The following is a 16,782-nucleotide window of genomic DNA, read 5'->3' as shown; positions in this document are numbered from 1 at the left end:
CCTGCAGACCGATTCACAAAAAAAAAAATTAATATACAAAACAAAAAATTCCAAATATTTGTATTGTACGAGTATTCCAAATATCAACATAACCAAAAAACAATACTGCACTTACATATACGATATAGTACTGTACTATAGATAGTTGCTACAAGTTTCTATTCGATCGTGTCTGATGCTGGAATGTCAGCATGAGGTACAATTCTTTAGTCTTTTAAGCAATATTATAATAAGTAAATATTCTTAGAAAATGTTTGTTTTTTATCATCGTTTTCATTATTTATTTTGACGCAAATGTTGTTGTTTATAAAATAATATTTAATTCAGTGTTAGGAAATATTCTAGAAACTCCCTTTTTTTCAAATTTAATTAAAACTGTCTGCTAGTTCTTAGTTGGAATTTATAGTTCAGATGTAGTTTACGAACGAATGCCATACTATTTCTATGTAGTTTATCGGTTGGTTTACAGCACTTTTCCCATTTAAGAGATACATAAGCAATAGTCGAAAGGGCAGGTTAATAGTTCAATTAAGAGATTCGAGTAAGAGCTGATTAAACCCATATAAGAGAGCTTATTGATATCCAATTTTAAATCACATCAATGGATTATATTTCAATGTTGGCTTTATTTTTATATGTAAATAAGTACTATATATCTTTTTACTGCCGGATTAAATTGTATGTCACGTTCTACACGAGATTGCAATTTGATTAATAAGAGTGTAAAGCGTTAGCAATAATAAAGCAAAATTTTTAAATCCCATTTGTCAGTGATATGTAACCAATTTAGCCGGCGCAAGTTCAGAATATTGAGTTTCGTTCGTGCAACATGAGTCACACTCATGCCAATGCTTAGTCAGCAGATGTGGCAAGATAATTTAGTGCTTATGATATCACCCGGGGAGTGTAGTTTAGGCATCTCAAAGTCCATAATATTCCTCTCATGTTAATTTCACGGTTTCATGGGATCGACCATGATATATGCTTGCCAATTATTTTGCGTATATCCAAATTAAACTTTTTCTCACATACTATATCCATTTGCATTCGGGAGAATAAATGGCATGCGCTCTGTAAGTGAATTTACGATAAAATATACATGCAACAGACACACCCATGCACACACTACGACTATATATATGTAAATACATATATTTTTATTTGCTTCGGCAAGAGTTTTAGCGGCAAATGCTAGTTGTTGATATATGCGAGCGAATGTGTAACGAAAGGAAGCGAAAGATGAAATCGAAAAGCACCCAGCGCGTGGAAGGACACAAATGCCCAGCAGCTAGCTGGGTGCCCAAGCACAAGCCCAAGCCCAAGACCCGGACTCCACACTCACACCAGCACAATGAAGCAACGAGTGCTTCATTTGTATGTCGTCTGTTTGTCTGTCGCTCTGTCGTCCTGCCGGCTCATTTTATGACTACATATTTCTTATGTAAGCATATCAAAAATGTGTTTCGAAATAGAAATTTTAAACCTTATTACTCGGAAAAATATAAATATTTTATGGCGAAAATATTGCAGTAGAACGGGACAAACACGGACACACTCGTATATACTTGTAGTATACTGTACGAGAATATGCAGACCTACTCGACTGACCCATGAATGGCCCCTGTCTCTGCCCCCAACACACTTATAGCGCCTCAGCTGTGGGCTAAATCTAAGCGGCCCGGTGGCCGGCCATCAGCAACTTCAAGGATACATAGCAAGCGCATCTCCTCGACTTGGGTGTGTGTGTGTTTTTTTTTTTTTTTTTTTTAAATTGTGTAACAAATTGTTCCCCGGGGACGAATTTGGATTAAGTAAAAAAAGGGTTTATTTACGATGCCATACATAAAGGACTGGCGCGCCTGCTTTGCCTGATTCGCTTGGGCCGGCGGCAGCAACGGCCGCCTCGTGTGCATGTAAATGCCTTGGCCTGGCCCCAGCTTGCCCCAAACTTCAACTTGCCACAGCGGCAGTTGGCCCTTTTTTATTACGTGCCCAATACTCAATTTGGCCATATTTAAATTCATCGTCTATTCACGCCAGCCGTCGGGCATCTCTCGTATGCGCAACTTGCCGTTGCAAGTTAAAAGAGTGTGTTTGTATGTGTGTGTGTGTGCCTGTGTGTTGGCAAGATCTATTGAGTGGTTATTTGAATTGAACTTTGAGGTTGAATTCGCTTCATTTTTATGTTATTTATGCATGTGGTGTGTATGGGTGTGTGTGTTTGGGGCGTTGCGCCTTGGCGCCAACCGAGCCGCAGGCCAAACGGCAAATGTTGAGAGTGTTGAAGTGAAATGCCAAACAAAATTACTATATGAAGACAAAAAAAAAAAAAATTGTTAGCCAACCAAAATAAAAAAAAAGAAACATATAGCAAAAATTTTGTTAGGCCAATATTCTTGAGCATAAATTTTATGCATAGGTAAAAAAAACTTGTTTACCAAATTGCGCGCTAGGCGCCGCATTGGCCAGTCCCACAAAAGCCCTATGGCAACAGCAATATGTATATAGATGGCATCGCATATGCGGTCGTCCTTGCCCCTCCCCTCCCCTCCCCCACACTCGACACGCATGGCAACCATGAAGAGTTTATAAACAATTTAGTTAGAATGACGCGGGGCGACATGCTGGCATCTTGATAAGATTTCGATTTATGCGCACGAGATGAGCAGAAAAGTGCCCCGGCGCCATTTAACCCCACTGGTTGAAGAAGGCGCAATGGAGTTTCCCCTTCATTTTACTTCTTTTTTTTTCATTTCCATTTTTATTTTTCGCATGTTTGTTTTTTTTTGTGTGTTCTGCGTGCTTTCAGTTGAGCATTGTCATTGTTTTTCGCTACAGCTTCAACTTTTTGCCACAGCCAAGCTGTCAGTCAGCGTAAACTTCAAACTGTAACGAGACGGAACTGATTGCACCTGAGCTCGTTGCCATGGCTTTTTCGCTCAATTTGGCAGCGAATCATTGCAGATGAGTTTACAAGCCGTGCTAACAATCGGCGCTTAACTTAAATAGACAATGCTGTCTAACGAAAGTTGTTGTTGAAAAACAGCTTGGGTGCGGAATTCAAGACACAGATTGTGTGCTAATTGGTTAAAAGAAAAAGTGAAGCGATTCCCGTAATTTAGTCATGTTCCGTTCGATGTTTCTTCATCCTAATGATACAGTCACAACCTTTAATCTGCTCCTCGTGTTTAGCCCTCCTTCCTCTTTTCCTGTCCATTCAGACATAATGCACGTCAACTTTAAAATTCCAACGCAAACCTGTCATGTATTCGTTCACAATAAGGCGGAGCACTTTGTTATAAATCATACATAATAACATTGAGCGGAAATGTTTCAAAGTCAGTTGAAATGACACTAATCCTTCCAGGCAAGGATGGCGTTGTTACAAACCACTAACATGTCCCATCTAACAAAAGTATTTCCACAATTCCAAAAAGCAAAACCGAATAGTCACCATTAGTCATGGCCATTCGTAGCTTAGAAAATATTCACCCTTAATTACTAAATTGTTTTGCCTTTACTCTTGTATAGTCATTTCAAACAGATCCAAGTGCTTTTTCTATTTTGTGGCGAACATAATTTCTTAGTATTAAAATGAAATTTCTGCTTATATTTTTCTACAAGTAGACGCTTTCTAAACCGAGTATTTATGTCGGCTATTCATTTCAGCCCACGTCATAACCTAAGCTAAAAAAAAAGTTAACTTAAATTTGTATATAAATAAAAATTAAACTTCTCAAATATTGTGTTATAAATTTAAATAGAACAAACAAGAATAAGGTTAAACTAGAAATGTATTTAGATAAAATTATATGATATGTATTGCTAAGGTATATTGATATCGATATAAATATTTCATGACTAGCGTACTAACTTAAAAGTAACCTAATACATGTAACGCTAGAATAGAGATTACAAATAAAATACATAAATAGGGAAACAATTCAAGACTTTCGCTAGTTCGCCAATAGTATGAGAGTCCATTAAAAGAAATAGAAAAAGCCAAATAGTTTCCCCAATTAATTTCTAACAATGTCGTCATCTAAATTACAAGTTTTGGAACAATGCTTTTCAGCCAGCATGTGCTGTGATTTGTTCCAACGGCATCAAACATGAAGAGAAAAATAAATATATTTATTTAAGTATCTTCACTGGCAATAGGTAGCTATTGGTAGCCTTCTTTTTCGCTGTAATAGTTCACAACAACTTAAATCTGTACTTCGACTGGACCCAAGCTTACATACTAGGTTCATAAAATAGAACGTAAGGTCGCGCCGTAACAATTGATTATAATAATTAATCAGCATATTAAAAAAACTGTTTTATGTTCTTCGAATATTCATAAGATTTTTGATGAAGTTTTCACCCGCTCTATTGTTATATAATAGAAACTGTCCGTTCACTTATAAGAAAAATACTTTATATCGAATTAAGTAGAAATGATCTTTCACCCCGAAATCTTTATTATTAATTAAAAATACAAATACAAACAATACAAAATACAATTTCTGTAAATCTAATTTAAATAAAATACAATGTTCTTTCCATTATCTTTCGAAGCAAGTGCTTTATATAATACATCCAAATCGGTTGATTTTACGTAAAGTTATTGCGAAACAATTTGACGTCCAGAAACAGCAGGAGGAGTTCGACCTCTTCCTTCATTCTTTTGTTTTTGCTGCTGCTTTGGGCGCACAGAATTCCCTTTAGTTTTATTTTAAAGTGTCGCAAATATTTGTATCAAATATTTGTCAGATATGGCCGGATTTAGCTTAATGTAGGCCTGCAGTGCCATTCAGTCACTGCTCCGGCTTACTACGCATTTGCATATTGTGGGTGAGAGAGCAAGAGCTTAACACTGACTGTGCAAAGGCTTAAATTGTATTTAATTCACCTGCATAGTATGTATGTGTGTTTGGGTGTTTCTCCGTGTTTAAAATGCACTTCGATTAAAAGCACTCAATTTTCAACTGCAAAATAAAAACTTCTATTAAAAGAATTACACATATTTTGTTGTTATTGTTGTTGCTGTTCATAACAAAAAAAAAGTCAACAAAAAAAAAAAACAATGCGGCAATGGGCAATGCTTTCAAGCTTTAATGATAAATGAACGCAAACTCTGACCATAAATCACCTAGGTTGCACCTCTGCTGATGCTGCTGATGGGATAAGCCCAACTTCAGCGGCAAACTAACTACAAAGAGGTACACCCGCCCCCCCGCCCCCCGCTCCCTTCCTTTGCTGCCACAACTTGCCGGCAGTGCGGATGATTTAAGCGCTGATGCTCGGTTCCAAATGTGTTGTGGGAAATATGCATAAAACCAAAATGGAAAAAGGGATGTACGTACGTACAAATATGTATGTACGTGTACGTTTACAATATTTTTAATTTTGCACATTTTTTAACGAATAAAAGTAAAATAGAAGCAAAAGTACAGCGCTGAGTGCGCAGGCAGTGCGAGAAACACACAAGCAAACAAAAGGTGCAGTGGTAAGCATGCCACATCCTCTCCTTTTACCACACCAGCTGCCCCTGCCTCAGGCGTGGGTTCCCAACACCTATGGAGAACACCCACAAAGGCGGCGCCGACAATGCCAGCGGCAGCAGTATAAGCAGAAACACAAGCAGTGGCACCCATCTGAGCCACACACTCACACACACACCCAACCAACAAAACACATATACACCTATATGGAGGTTGTGTGACGTATAAATTCAAAATGCCGGATCTGGATTTTTCATTAATTTATTACATGTTAGAAACTGATACAAAGCGCAAGAAAATGCCTGTGTGTTCGAAGAAAGAATTTCAAATTTAATTTAATAAAAATAGAGGGGAAATGGATGATAAAGGAAGTCGGAAATCTCTTACAAATTTAAAACTTAATTGGTGCTGGTTTTCCATTTCGACGTAAATTTGCAACATTAATAAATATAATATAGATACTTTTTAGTGTCAATTGAATGAAATCTTATTGAATAACCTGTTTATAATACAGCATGCCCCTTTTTGTTTAAACCCATAATGCAGCAACAAAAAAAAAAAAAAAATTAAAGAAAATGGAAATGAATAACTAAATAATGTTAAATATCAAAATAATATTCGAATTTGAAAGCAGATAGGCAGCTTTATTTTAAGAATTTCGATTATTTCTTACTTTTGTTTATTTTATTTATTTAAATTAATTTTATTTAACTTATTAAGAAGTTGGTTGATTTAGAGTTGATGAACTTTAAAGGAGTTCTCTTACGAATTGAAACAGTTTTTAAATAATTTAAAACCACACGCAAATAGCACAACATATATCAGGGGAAGAAGTATTTGCATATATACATATACAAGTATGTGCATAGATATTTGTTAAATAAAGGTATTAAATGTAAACGAACAAATCCAACTATATTTTTAATTTGTAAATCTAATGATGCGATACGAATAATATATCACAACACTTTCAAATCGTTTAAACTTTAAACTGAGTATTTTAAATAAAATATTGGTCTTAGGAAAAAAGTATATGTGCACTTTTAATTTTTGAGTATCATAGAAATGTTGTAATTCTTTTAGGCTACAGAAAGTATTTAATAAGAATCAAAGCTATTTACTTAAATGCATTTCAGCAGTTCTTATGGAATATTATATTTAAAATTTGATGCTTAGTGTAGTTGTGTTGGAACTAGTTCCATTTGACACACCTCTGGTATACACACACACATGCAAAGAGACCCACATATGCATTCACAGTGGCAGTCGCATCCGTTGCCGTTGCCGCGTCCGTTTCGGGTTGAAACATTTTTTTCGAAATTGCATTGTGAATAATGTAGTGTTAATTCTCGAGAGTGCCATGTTCCCTGTTTTATGGGTTTAATGCTTTTGTTTATTGGTCTGCTGTGGCATCAAGCGTACGCGCATCGAGTGAACAGTGCCAAAGCGGACGTGCGGACTACCTCCGACCATCCAAACAGCTCCAACTTCCATTGCTGGTGCTCGTCCTGCTGCTGCTGCTGCTGCTGCTACTGCTGCTGACATGCGATAAGAAAACGCAACGCGGGCTTCGGTTTGGGCTCTGTTTGGAATTTTCTTTTGAAAGCCAGCTGACAGTTGACACCGCTAACAAATTAAAGTTTTATTTAATTTTCTCACAACTGCCAGGCATCCAAGAACGTTCAAATCGCTCTTACCTAATGCCACTGTCCCTATACATTCATACATAACTACTCTGCTACGAATGCGCGGACGGCTCCTGCCTTGTTATTAATTGCTAAATAATAAAAGCAAAGCAATGTCATAAATTTCGAAACAAAAACTGTGCTGGTGGGAGATAAATATTCGGCATTTAACATTCCACTAATGGCTCCTCGTCACGAGCAGAGCTTTTGGTTGGGTGTGTGCCATTCATTGCAATTATATCTATTCGATATATACATATATACATATGTACATACTATATTTATATATATTTTCGCATAGGAATCAAATTTATGCTTTTGCCGGCGCGGCCCGGACATTTAAATCGACATTTTATCGCCTTTCAACACGAAAACTTTTGCCATGAATAAATTAAAGTCGTAATGCACAATCAATAATTATGATTGACAATATGGTCGCGTATTTATTAATTGATATTCCGACACATTTCAGTCGACATCGATGCTCTGCAAATGACATTAGGTGTCACGAGTGGAAAGTGCAATTTATGTGGATTATATGGCATGAACTTTTTAATGGTTTAACGTTAATTGCGTTTGTTTGTTATGCAAATACCACACAATTGCTATTGTTAGTTATGAGTTCAACCGCAATAAATTAGAAATATTTTCGCACAGCGCATTAAGTGTGCAGGTCCTCGCAAATAATTTTCATTTATTTTACCATATCGAACGATGCATGCATATATTTAGTTGACAATAAACCCAAAAAAGAATGATAAAAAATGCAATGCTTTTAAATTATATTAAAAATTCCAAAAATAATAAACTGCAAATATACTTTTATGAATGCTGAGCACATTTCCCCTACGTGCGTAAATTTTTTAGCAGCCCAATTCAGTTTTACCAATCAATTTTATCAAAATTTACAGAGTAAGCCAAAAGCAGAAGTTTGGAAGGAGGACGGAACTGGAGATCATAAATAACAAAAATAAATGTAGGAATTCAAAATTTTGAATTGACTGACAAGGAATAATACTTAAGGTCTGAAACAAACTTGTTGCCTTTTTGTGTTGAACAGTATAATTACAATGCCTTTTTAAAAATACTTAACTTACTTTATTTATTTTTTATTTTATTCCTTTTTGAATCCTATTATTTATCCGATTTAGCTAAGGAAGTTTTCAGTTTAAAGCAGCTGTTTAAGGGTATCGTCATCCTCTGCCTTGGCCAGCATTTTGTTGGCCTCGCATCAGGTTAGAGAAGTACAGAATGAATACTCAAATTTCAAAAATATAGAGGGCTGCAGTCAAGCAAGTCCGACAATAAAATACCCTGAACAAAAATAGAAAGAAGAGCGAACTCGATGCTGTAGTTAGTGGGCGTAGTAATGGAGTGGAATTGTTTCGCTAAAAACTTTTCTTACAATCGATTTATATTAATTGTTTTTTTTAAACGTAAATAATTTTTAATCAATTACCTACATACTTGTATATATCAAGTTTTCTCTTATAAGGATCGATTTTTCACGTCATGCTGATTAGATACCTCCTTCTATCTGTATATACCTTGTACGAACTAGCTTTCCCTATAGGATATTTTTATATGCCTTAAATGGCACATTCTCAACCTTATTTACAATATATGTAATCTAAAATTCTGAGTAAGATTTAGCTATGGTAATCTTAATATCACCATGATATTAACATTAACTGTTATCATTTCTTTATAGTACTTAAAAACTGGTCGTTCATTTTTCGTGCCTGCTGTATAAGAAGCAGCAGTTTTTGTTTCTTTTTGGATTCTACATCTACATCCTTTGTTTGCACCCCACTTAGGCAGGCTTTTGTTAAATAGTTTTCCCGTTTCTACCAACCCTGGGGTAGTCCTTGGAGTATCTTTTGACAAGCTCGTTGATTCTTCTGCTCTCGGGTAGGCTTTTCATTTTGTTGGCCAATGACCAACAATAATCTTCTTGCATCATCTGCTTAATGCACAACTTGATGCACAACTGATTACGCCTTGCACAATCCTTTTCGCAAACATAATAAGCATCTAAAGTACAATGATTTTTCTTAACTGCTCCCAACTAAAGTCTCTTTCCTCTCCATTAAAAGCTTCTCTTTGGTCACATTAAACATTATTTACATTAAAATGTATAACTTTCTTTTCCATCGTTGTTGATCCCTAATTAATTAGAGGCCCTAATTGATTTAAAATGTGTCAGAGCAAGGACTATAAAGCTTAAAATTATCTGCCACGAAGTACGTGGGACTTTCCCACATGTCCGGCATTTTTAATTCATGTTTGGTTTTATAAAATAGCCTGCGGTTATTAGTACTTAGTTGCTTTTAAAACGAATTTCCGTACATAGCTTATAAACGCATTTGTTTGTTGGCAGCAGTCAAAAACATAATGCGAGTATCAAGCTGCAAATTGTGGTATCAGAGAATAAGCTTTAGAACTCAAATTCAACTTGAGTCGTGGGTCACTTTGGCAAGTCTTGAAGTGGCTGGAAGCATTTGCTATCTCTCGTTACCATGGTTTTGCATAAAAGCTAATTCGTATAATTGACTAAGCATGTTTGTAAAACTTTTTAATAAGCACAAACTTTCTAAGCTTTATTTCAAATTGGTTTTAAGTATTCGAAAGTTGAACAAAAAACGAAAACATTTCCATTCAAGTACGTAAGTGATTATGCATTCAGTTTCCATTCCCCCGCCCCAATTGCCATTGCCTCCGGCCATCAGTGCCTATTAGTGCTTCAAAATGTCCAAATCGGCTTTTTTGGTTTTCGCATGAGAACTGTGCAATTAATTCGACTGCAGAATATTCACATTTAATTTGAAGTTTTCATTTTTAGGCGCTCAATAATGTGTTCAGTGTGTGTGTCAGGTTGATGGAGCATAGTCCCACCATGTACAACAACAAAGCTGCGTTAATGCACATACGTGTATATGCAAACACTTATACACAAATGCGATACACATACATACACATGCATACATATGTACATATGTATGTATATGTATACAGGTTCGTCGCCAAACCCGAATAAACAATTTTAATAATTTCATTTTATGAAAATTGCGCTCGGGTTAAATGATTCGAGAAGAATGCGAGGAAACAAAACTCGTAACGTTTTATGTTTTGAGCAGCTCCCACGTGTTGACGCTGCTGTTCCTGCTGCTGCTGCTGCTGCTGCTGATGATGATGATCATGATGGTGATGATGTTGAGGGGTGAAGGGCTGGCAGTATGGGGGTCTGTGATGATGGCGTTTGATGGCAGCGGTGCCCACGACCTGTTCGCCTGCTGCATTGTTCCTGCTATTGCCATTTGCTCAGCCATTTCCATGTAATTTATTTAGGCGTTAAGGGCAAAGAATACACAACACACACTCTCACTCACACTCACACACACACACACACTTACAGGCGCACACTTAAACGCACACCCAGGGGAGCGCACATGTGACAAACAAAATTTCACAATTTTGCTTGTTTGTGTCGCGTTCAAATGTCAAGGGCGTGCTTTTCAATCATTTTGAAAGCACGGTCCGTGTAGCTCATGTCTGTATTAAAATTTGGCTTTCTATCCACCCCCCACCCCCCACCGCACCCACATTCCACATTCCACTCAACATAGTCGCACACACACACATATATATGTACGTATGTATTCATAGAAGACAAAACTTAGAGACTTCTTAGATTTTTAGCCAAAATCTAATCAGCAAACCGCGTTGCGGCAACTTGCTGTGGCTTGTTGCTCCAAATCTCTTTTAAATGAGCCACTAATTGCAAACTGTAAGATAATACACGCACAGACTGCCCAACAGCAGTCACATACTGCTCCCCCTGGCATCCCCAATCCCTTCGTCCCTTAAAGGGAAACGCTACGTATTTACTATCTAATCAGGAGGCGCGCTTTGTTCCAAAACAGACAGACCATGAGGGCAGGAAAATTCTACAGCTAAGGAGCAATTATCGTTGATAGGAAAAAAGGAACTAGAAAGAAGGAAAAAAAAGATGGATAAGCTTTTATAGATAATCCGAAGATTAAATACACTTTAAAAGGGTCTGCGTTTTCATTTTTGATAGGATCAAAAGCCATTGTGTGTTTGTTTTAGAAAAAATTACTGTACGTACAATTGTAAATTAATCTGAAACATCGGTGAGTTTTAAAAGCTACTTAAAGGTTATTTGATTAATGAAATATCACTAGTTAAGCTCATTAAACAAATATAAAAAAACATATAATTTTCATTATTGAAAATAAAATAGTTGCTTTTTTATTTAAATGAACTTTCGAAATTAACTCTCCTCCGTATTAAATAAAATAACAAATGCGGAAAAATGTAAGCAATAAATACGAATGTTTAAATTTACAAGTATTTTATAAAAACTACAGTTATTTAGAAGCATAAGCCTCATCAGCATGAACCGTTTTTCTATCACAGAGCTTATAGTTTTTTCATTTATACAAGTAAGTACCAGCTTATAAGTAGTAGCATTCTTAATTGAATTTGTACACTACACCCCAAGAATTAAGTAAATAAGAACAAAGATTTGAAAACAAGTGAATGTTAATTTCTTGACGCCAGCATACTAAAACTTTTACATACTTTATATCGCATGTATTATTCGGCATATATAGAAGGAGTGCTTCGCTTATGGGGCTTTATCTGCAGTCATATTTTAGCAGAGGATGGATTTTTCTACAACATGGCTTTTGTTGCCATTTTTTTCCAAACTTAATTAGGTTTCTTTATTCCACTGGGATTATATAGAAGAAGTGCTCCGCTAATGGGGCTTTATCTGCAGTCTTATTTTAGCAGAGGATGGATTTTTCTTATAATCCTGGGAATACTTTGTACATATTTTTGCAACTGAATTCTAGTGGTTCTTATATTGATAAAAATATGAAAATTTCGTTTGCAAAACTAATTTAAAATAAATTAAATTAGGTTCATTTTCTATTATATTCCAACAAGTCTTTTAAACAAAACTCAAAAAGTTCTACGAAAAAATTGACAACAAAAATATTGAAAAATTTATTTTAAATAAGAATTTGTTTGAGAAGAATTGCGATTAGAGTACTTATTAGTTGCTCTAATTGTTAGTCTAAATAATTTATTTACTTGTAATTTAAACACATTTTAATGAAAACATATTTTTTGTATTTGTAAGACATTCAAATTTGTTAAGGACTCTTTGGATTCTTCAAGACGTAATATAGTAGTATAATTTCTTTATTATCTATTTCTACATTTATTTGATTATACATATTGAACAATATATTGCAAAAGTTGTTGATAGTTTGCTGTAACTTTTTTATTATTTTTTGCATTGAGAGGGCAACATTTATCTCTGAATGTTTTGGATCCCTTTTTTGTGATTTACGATGGCTAGCATAATGATCTAATTTCGGATCAGTGAAACGCAGGAGAGACTAAAATTCAGATTAAACAATTGCTTTTCCAATTCGTTCTATAGCCAATATTGTATTTGTTTTGAAAGAGTATCAAATATACGGAAGGGAGTTTTTGCGTTTGTTTTGCGGCAAGTTTGGGGCAACTTTTGGTTTCTGTTTGTGCAGCGCTTTTATCAGTCTGTAAGTTTTTACTGCTGGCTTTGGCTTTGGCTCTGGCTCTAGCTCATTGTTAACTTTTGCGCCACTACCAGTACTAATGGCTATCAGAGATATAAGGCAAAGTTTTATTTTGTAAGCAATGTTGTTAATCTGTGAGTGTTGGAAGAGTTGCGGGCATGCGGGACACACACACGCACGCACGTACGCATTTTTACATAGTTTTAATCAGCAGCATGTATTTTTTTTGTTTTCTTTCAAGGGGCGGCACTGCTGCTCGGCAAGATGGCAGATAGGAGCAACTTTTTCTGCGCTGGATTATGCCTCATATGTACTTTATGCGGCTTTCTTAATGACGAAGTTTGCCATCATATGCGTTGTGGCTTATGTTGCGTAGAGCAAGTAGGAATATACATACATATACTAGTGTCTACCTAGATATACATATGTATGTATGTATGTATATGCATGTGGCTGCGTGTGGTACTTATTATACGTATTACGTATTTTGCGGCGGAAAGTTAAGCCCCTGCTTGGCGAAGCAAATCACAAGCTGCACATTAAATCGCTGGAGCTGAAAAATTGTTACATTTAATTTTATACATGTATATGTGCATATATTTGAAGGGCTCGCTTTGAAGTCAAGCGACAGTTGGTGGCGGCAGCGGTAGCAGCAGCGGCCAGGAGGAGGAGGAGGAGAAGGAGGAGGAGGCAGGCAGGCAGGCACAGCCGGATAGACAGGTAGCTTGTGTATGATGAGATTATTCGAATTACCTTTGCAATCAAATTGACACCACGTAGACAAGCGGACTGATGAGGACAGACATGATTCAGTAACGTAGTCCGTCAGTCAGTGCTTCAGACAGACTGAGACTGGCAGGCCAGCAGGCCAGCAGGCGAGCAGGAAGCGGATAGAGTCAGACGCTAGGCGGCACAGGACGTATGCATGTGCGCTCCAATTGCAGCAGGAACAGCAACAAGCTCACCATGAAGAGCCTTCAAAGAGGACAGCATGGGCAACGCCCACTCTTATTGAGAGCATACTCTATCCAAGCCAATGGTGTATCAGGCAAATCCATGTCCATACGGTCCATATAGACACAGTTTACATTATTTACACAAGAAATTTCAATTCAAATGAAATTTTCACTAATGCAAAAACACTCTACATGAGCCGAAAGCAAGCAAGCAAGCAAGCAAGCACACCAAGCAGCCTGTTAATTAAAAGCCACACAGATTTGAGTGCCAGTGCACATACTATAGCACAAAGTATTTCGATTTGCTGTCGACAAAATCTGAACAAAAAAAACGAAAAAAAAAAAACCAGCATAAATTCACCAGAGATACATAAAACGAGAGGCAAGAAGATGGCAAACAACTTATACAATTGGAGTGATTTGGATGTGGGAAACATGGATGTAGATCATTCAGAGAACTTTTTTTCCAAGCACCATTCAAAACATGAAGCAAACATGTTGTTGGATGAGATTTACATGAGCGGCATCGAAGCGTTCTATGATAAGGACCTGCCAATGCAGCAGCAGCTCCAACAGGAACAACAACGTAAGTTGTCGCTTGAGGTACATCATCGCAAGATAATTGTGGAGAACGCAGAGAAACATGCGGCTGCCTTGTCCAACAAATTGGTCAAGGCCACAGATGCAAACTGGGCCAAAGCGCCAAAAAAGACAACTGAAGAGCCAGCACCGAATGCTTATCGCTTTAAGGTGAGCAAGTTCCAGATGAACATCTTAGTAATATTGTTAAGTGATATTTATAGGGAATTGTATTTATTATTGTATTTGTACCGGGTGGAAATTATTTCTCTGCGAATTCATGTTCAAAATGGATCAACTCCTGTCTATTTTTAAATAATCAGGGTCTTCACGAATTCGTGCATTGCTTCATTGTAGTTGTATGTTTTAAAAAGCCATAAAGCCGTTATATGTTGCGAATTCGAATTCGTTCCTATTTCCTGAATTAAATATTTAAATTTTTGAAATGTTAACAATGATTATCAGGTGGGCTACATACAAAAATTACGGGTTGGGTTGTTTTTAAATCACTCAAAAAGCCACAAAAAGCTTATATTTTTTTGAACATCCGGTCTAAGCCAACCATTAGCAGCAGCTGCCTATCCATGAAATAATGTAATAGACTCGATAGGGTTGTCAACTCACCAAACTAAATCCGGCAGTTCCGTATTTTCAAATTAATTTTTCATTTCTTGAGAATTGCTGGATTATTTTTGACAACTTAAAAATGAATTTAAAAAAAATAAAAATTAAATAACTAGTTAAAAAATTTAACCTCATTATTTTTCATCCAGCTATGCAATGCATATGGCAGGACGGACATACAATTATCCCCAAGTTAGTTAAATGAAAACTATTGTGTATAGTATATGTAAATTAAGAACTATTTCAAATATAGGTTTTATTTTTAACCTTCCTTTAATTCATAAAATAAGATACAACTCAGCTTAATATAAAGTTCGAAATATTTAACCAAGTAAGCAATTTTATTCGTTCGTTAATTGTTGCTGTTGTTTTTTTTTTTTGGGCGTTTCAACTGCAGATTTAGTAATTAACTTAAATAATTTAATGATATACAACGACGAATATAAAAATATTTCTGATGCAGATTGTTGAGAAAAATAATTAAGTTTATATTGGCAGTGGTTCTAACCGAATCTTTAGTCAAAAACTAAGAGAAACCTACTAAATAATGTTTCTATGGCACTGAGTATTGACATTCGGTTGGAAGAGTTTTCTGTGGTATATTAAAAAGTTGCAGTCCTTAAAAAGCAAAGCAGCTAATTTGTATAATGGGGAATAAATCAAACAACGCGAGCTCCCGAAACACAACGTCATTTCCTTCCCTCCTTTCCCCAATGTTTTTATTTTCTAACGATTTATGTGTTTGTAAACATCTTTGCATATTCCTTCTCGTAGGACATCTATGAGCAGAAGAAGCAGGATTTGTTGCGAAAGTGCATAGAGCAGGAGCGTGAAATGCGCGAGTTTCGCAGTCGCCCCATGCCAAATTTTCAGTTGGTGCACCAGCATCAGCATCAGCACCAGGCGGCAAAACAAACGGTGCATCGTGTTACATGTCCCGTTACACCAAATGTGCTGAAAACTTCGCGCGCCATGGAGCTGAAGCGCCAACAGAAGGTGGAGGAGGCGTTGCGTCAACGAGAACAAGAGGAGCTCAACTTACACAAGATGCGGCCCAAGGCAAGGCCCGTACCGAAGTCAACCAACGCTCTATTAAAGGGGCAGGGGCGTCAGAAGTCGGCAACGTCCTTACAATCGCAATTGGAAATCAAGCCCTTTAAGCTGCGCACGGAGCAGCGCGCTCAGCAACGCAAACTGTTCAATGCCTTGGCCGAGAATACCTTGGAGCAGAAGCGGCAGCAGGTGGAGGAGCAGCGTCAGCGACGTGAATGGGCGGAATATCAAAAGCGTCGTCAGTTGGCCACATTTCGTGCTCGCCCGAATCCATTTAATGAGGTGTCCTGGAGCCTGCCGCGCCGCACTCGCAACTGATCCGAATATATAGTATACTTGTATGTTGCAGCAGTAATTTATTTTTGGCTTCAATATTTTCTCTAGCCTTATTTATTGTTTTGCCATTTTGACAAATTGTGTTTAAATTTGGTTTTACGTGTAAATTATTTATAGTTATTGTTGTTTAGCCATTGTTTATTGTTGTTTACTTAAACAAATTAAATTTCCTTAACCAGCAGTTTATATGCATATACTTGTATTGTATACTATACGAGTATGTATGTATGTGTTTTTGAAAGGCTGGTCGAGTGTTTGCGCTATTTGTTTGGTTATAGGTGGGCAGGAAATTGGATTTAACGCAACTCGCATGGAAAACATTTTTTTGCACGATTGTGTGTAAAAATAAAAAGCTTTTCTGTGTTAACTAAATTTTTTAGCAGTCCATTTTTAAATGTATATATGTTTGTAGCTAACGAAGCGAAAGGGAATGAATATACATACATATGTACATACGTACTGTTTTCAAATA

At 36.6% G+C, this 16,782-nt stretch overlaps 1 protein-coding gene across 1 annotated transcript; it reads left to right on the top strand.

Moving 5' to 3' along the window:
* The first annotated feature begins 13,992 nt into the window (after positions 1–13,992).
* Positions 13,993–16,421, top strand: LOC115630703 (putative uncharacterized protein DDB_G0271606). The gene is made up of 2 exons (XM_030527356.1): positions 13,993–14,468; positions 15,696–16,421. Exons 1-2 carry the CDS (start codon positions 14,109–14,111, stop codon positions 16,290–16,292), a joined length of 957 nt encoding a protein of 318 aa, XP_030383216.1. The 5' UTR covers positions 13,993–14,108; the 3' UTR covers positions 16,293–16,421.
* Positions 16,422–16,782: the final 361 nt, after the last annotated feature.

The sequence above is a fragment of the Scaptodrosophila lebanonensis genome, unplaced genomic scaffold (genome assembly GCF_003285725.1).
Source record: "Scaptodrosophila lebanonensis strain 11010-0011.00,11010-0021.00 unplaced genomic scaffold, SlebRS2 tig00001410-arrow-pilon, whole genome shotgun sequence".
NCBI classification, from domain to species: domain Eukaryota; kingdom Metazoa; phylum Arthropoda; class Insecta; order Diptera; family Drosophilidae; genus Scaptodrosophila; species Scaptodrosophila lebanonensis.
The sequence above is the reverse complement of the archived record's forward strand: the minus strand, read 5'-3'. Positions and strand labels throughout refer to the sequence as shown.

What these genes read in the sequence shown, in the direction of transcription:
- LOC115630703 (XM_030527356.1), top strand. Translation starts at nt 14,109, where the DNA reads ATGGCAAACAACTTATACAATTGGAGTGATTTGGATGTGGGAAACATG. An exon ending in CGAATGCTTATCGCTTTAAG is followed by an intron (nt 14,469 to 15,695) that starts GTGAGCAAGTTC and finishes TCCTTCTCGTAG; the next exon opens with GACATCTATGAGCAGAAGAA.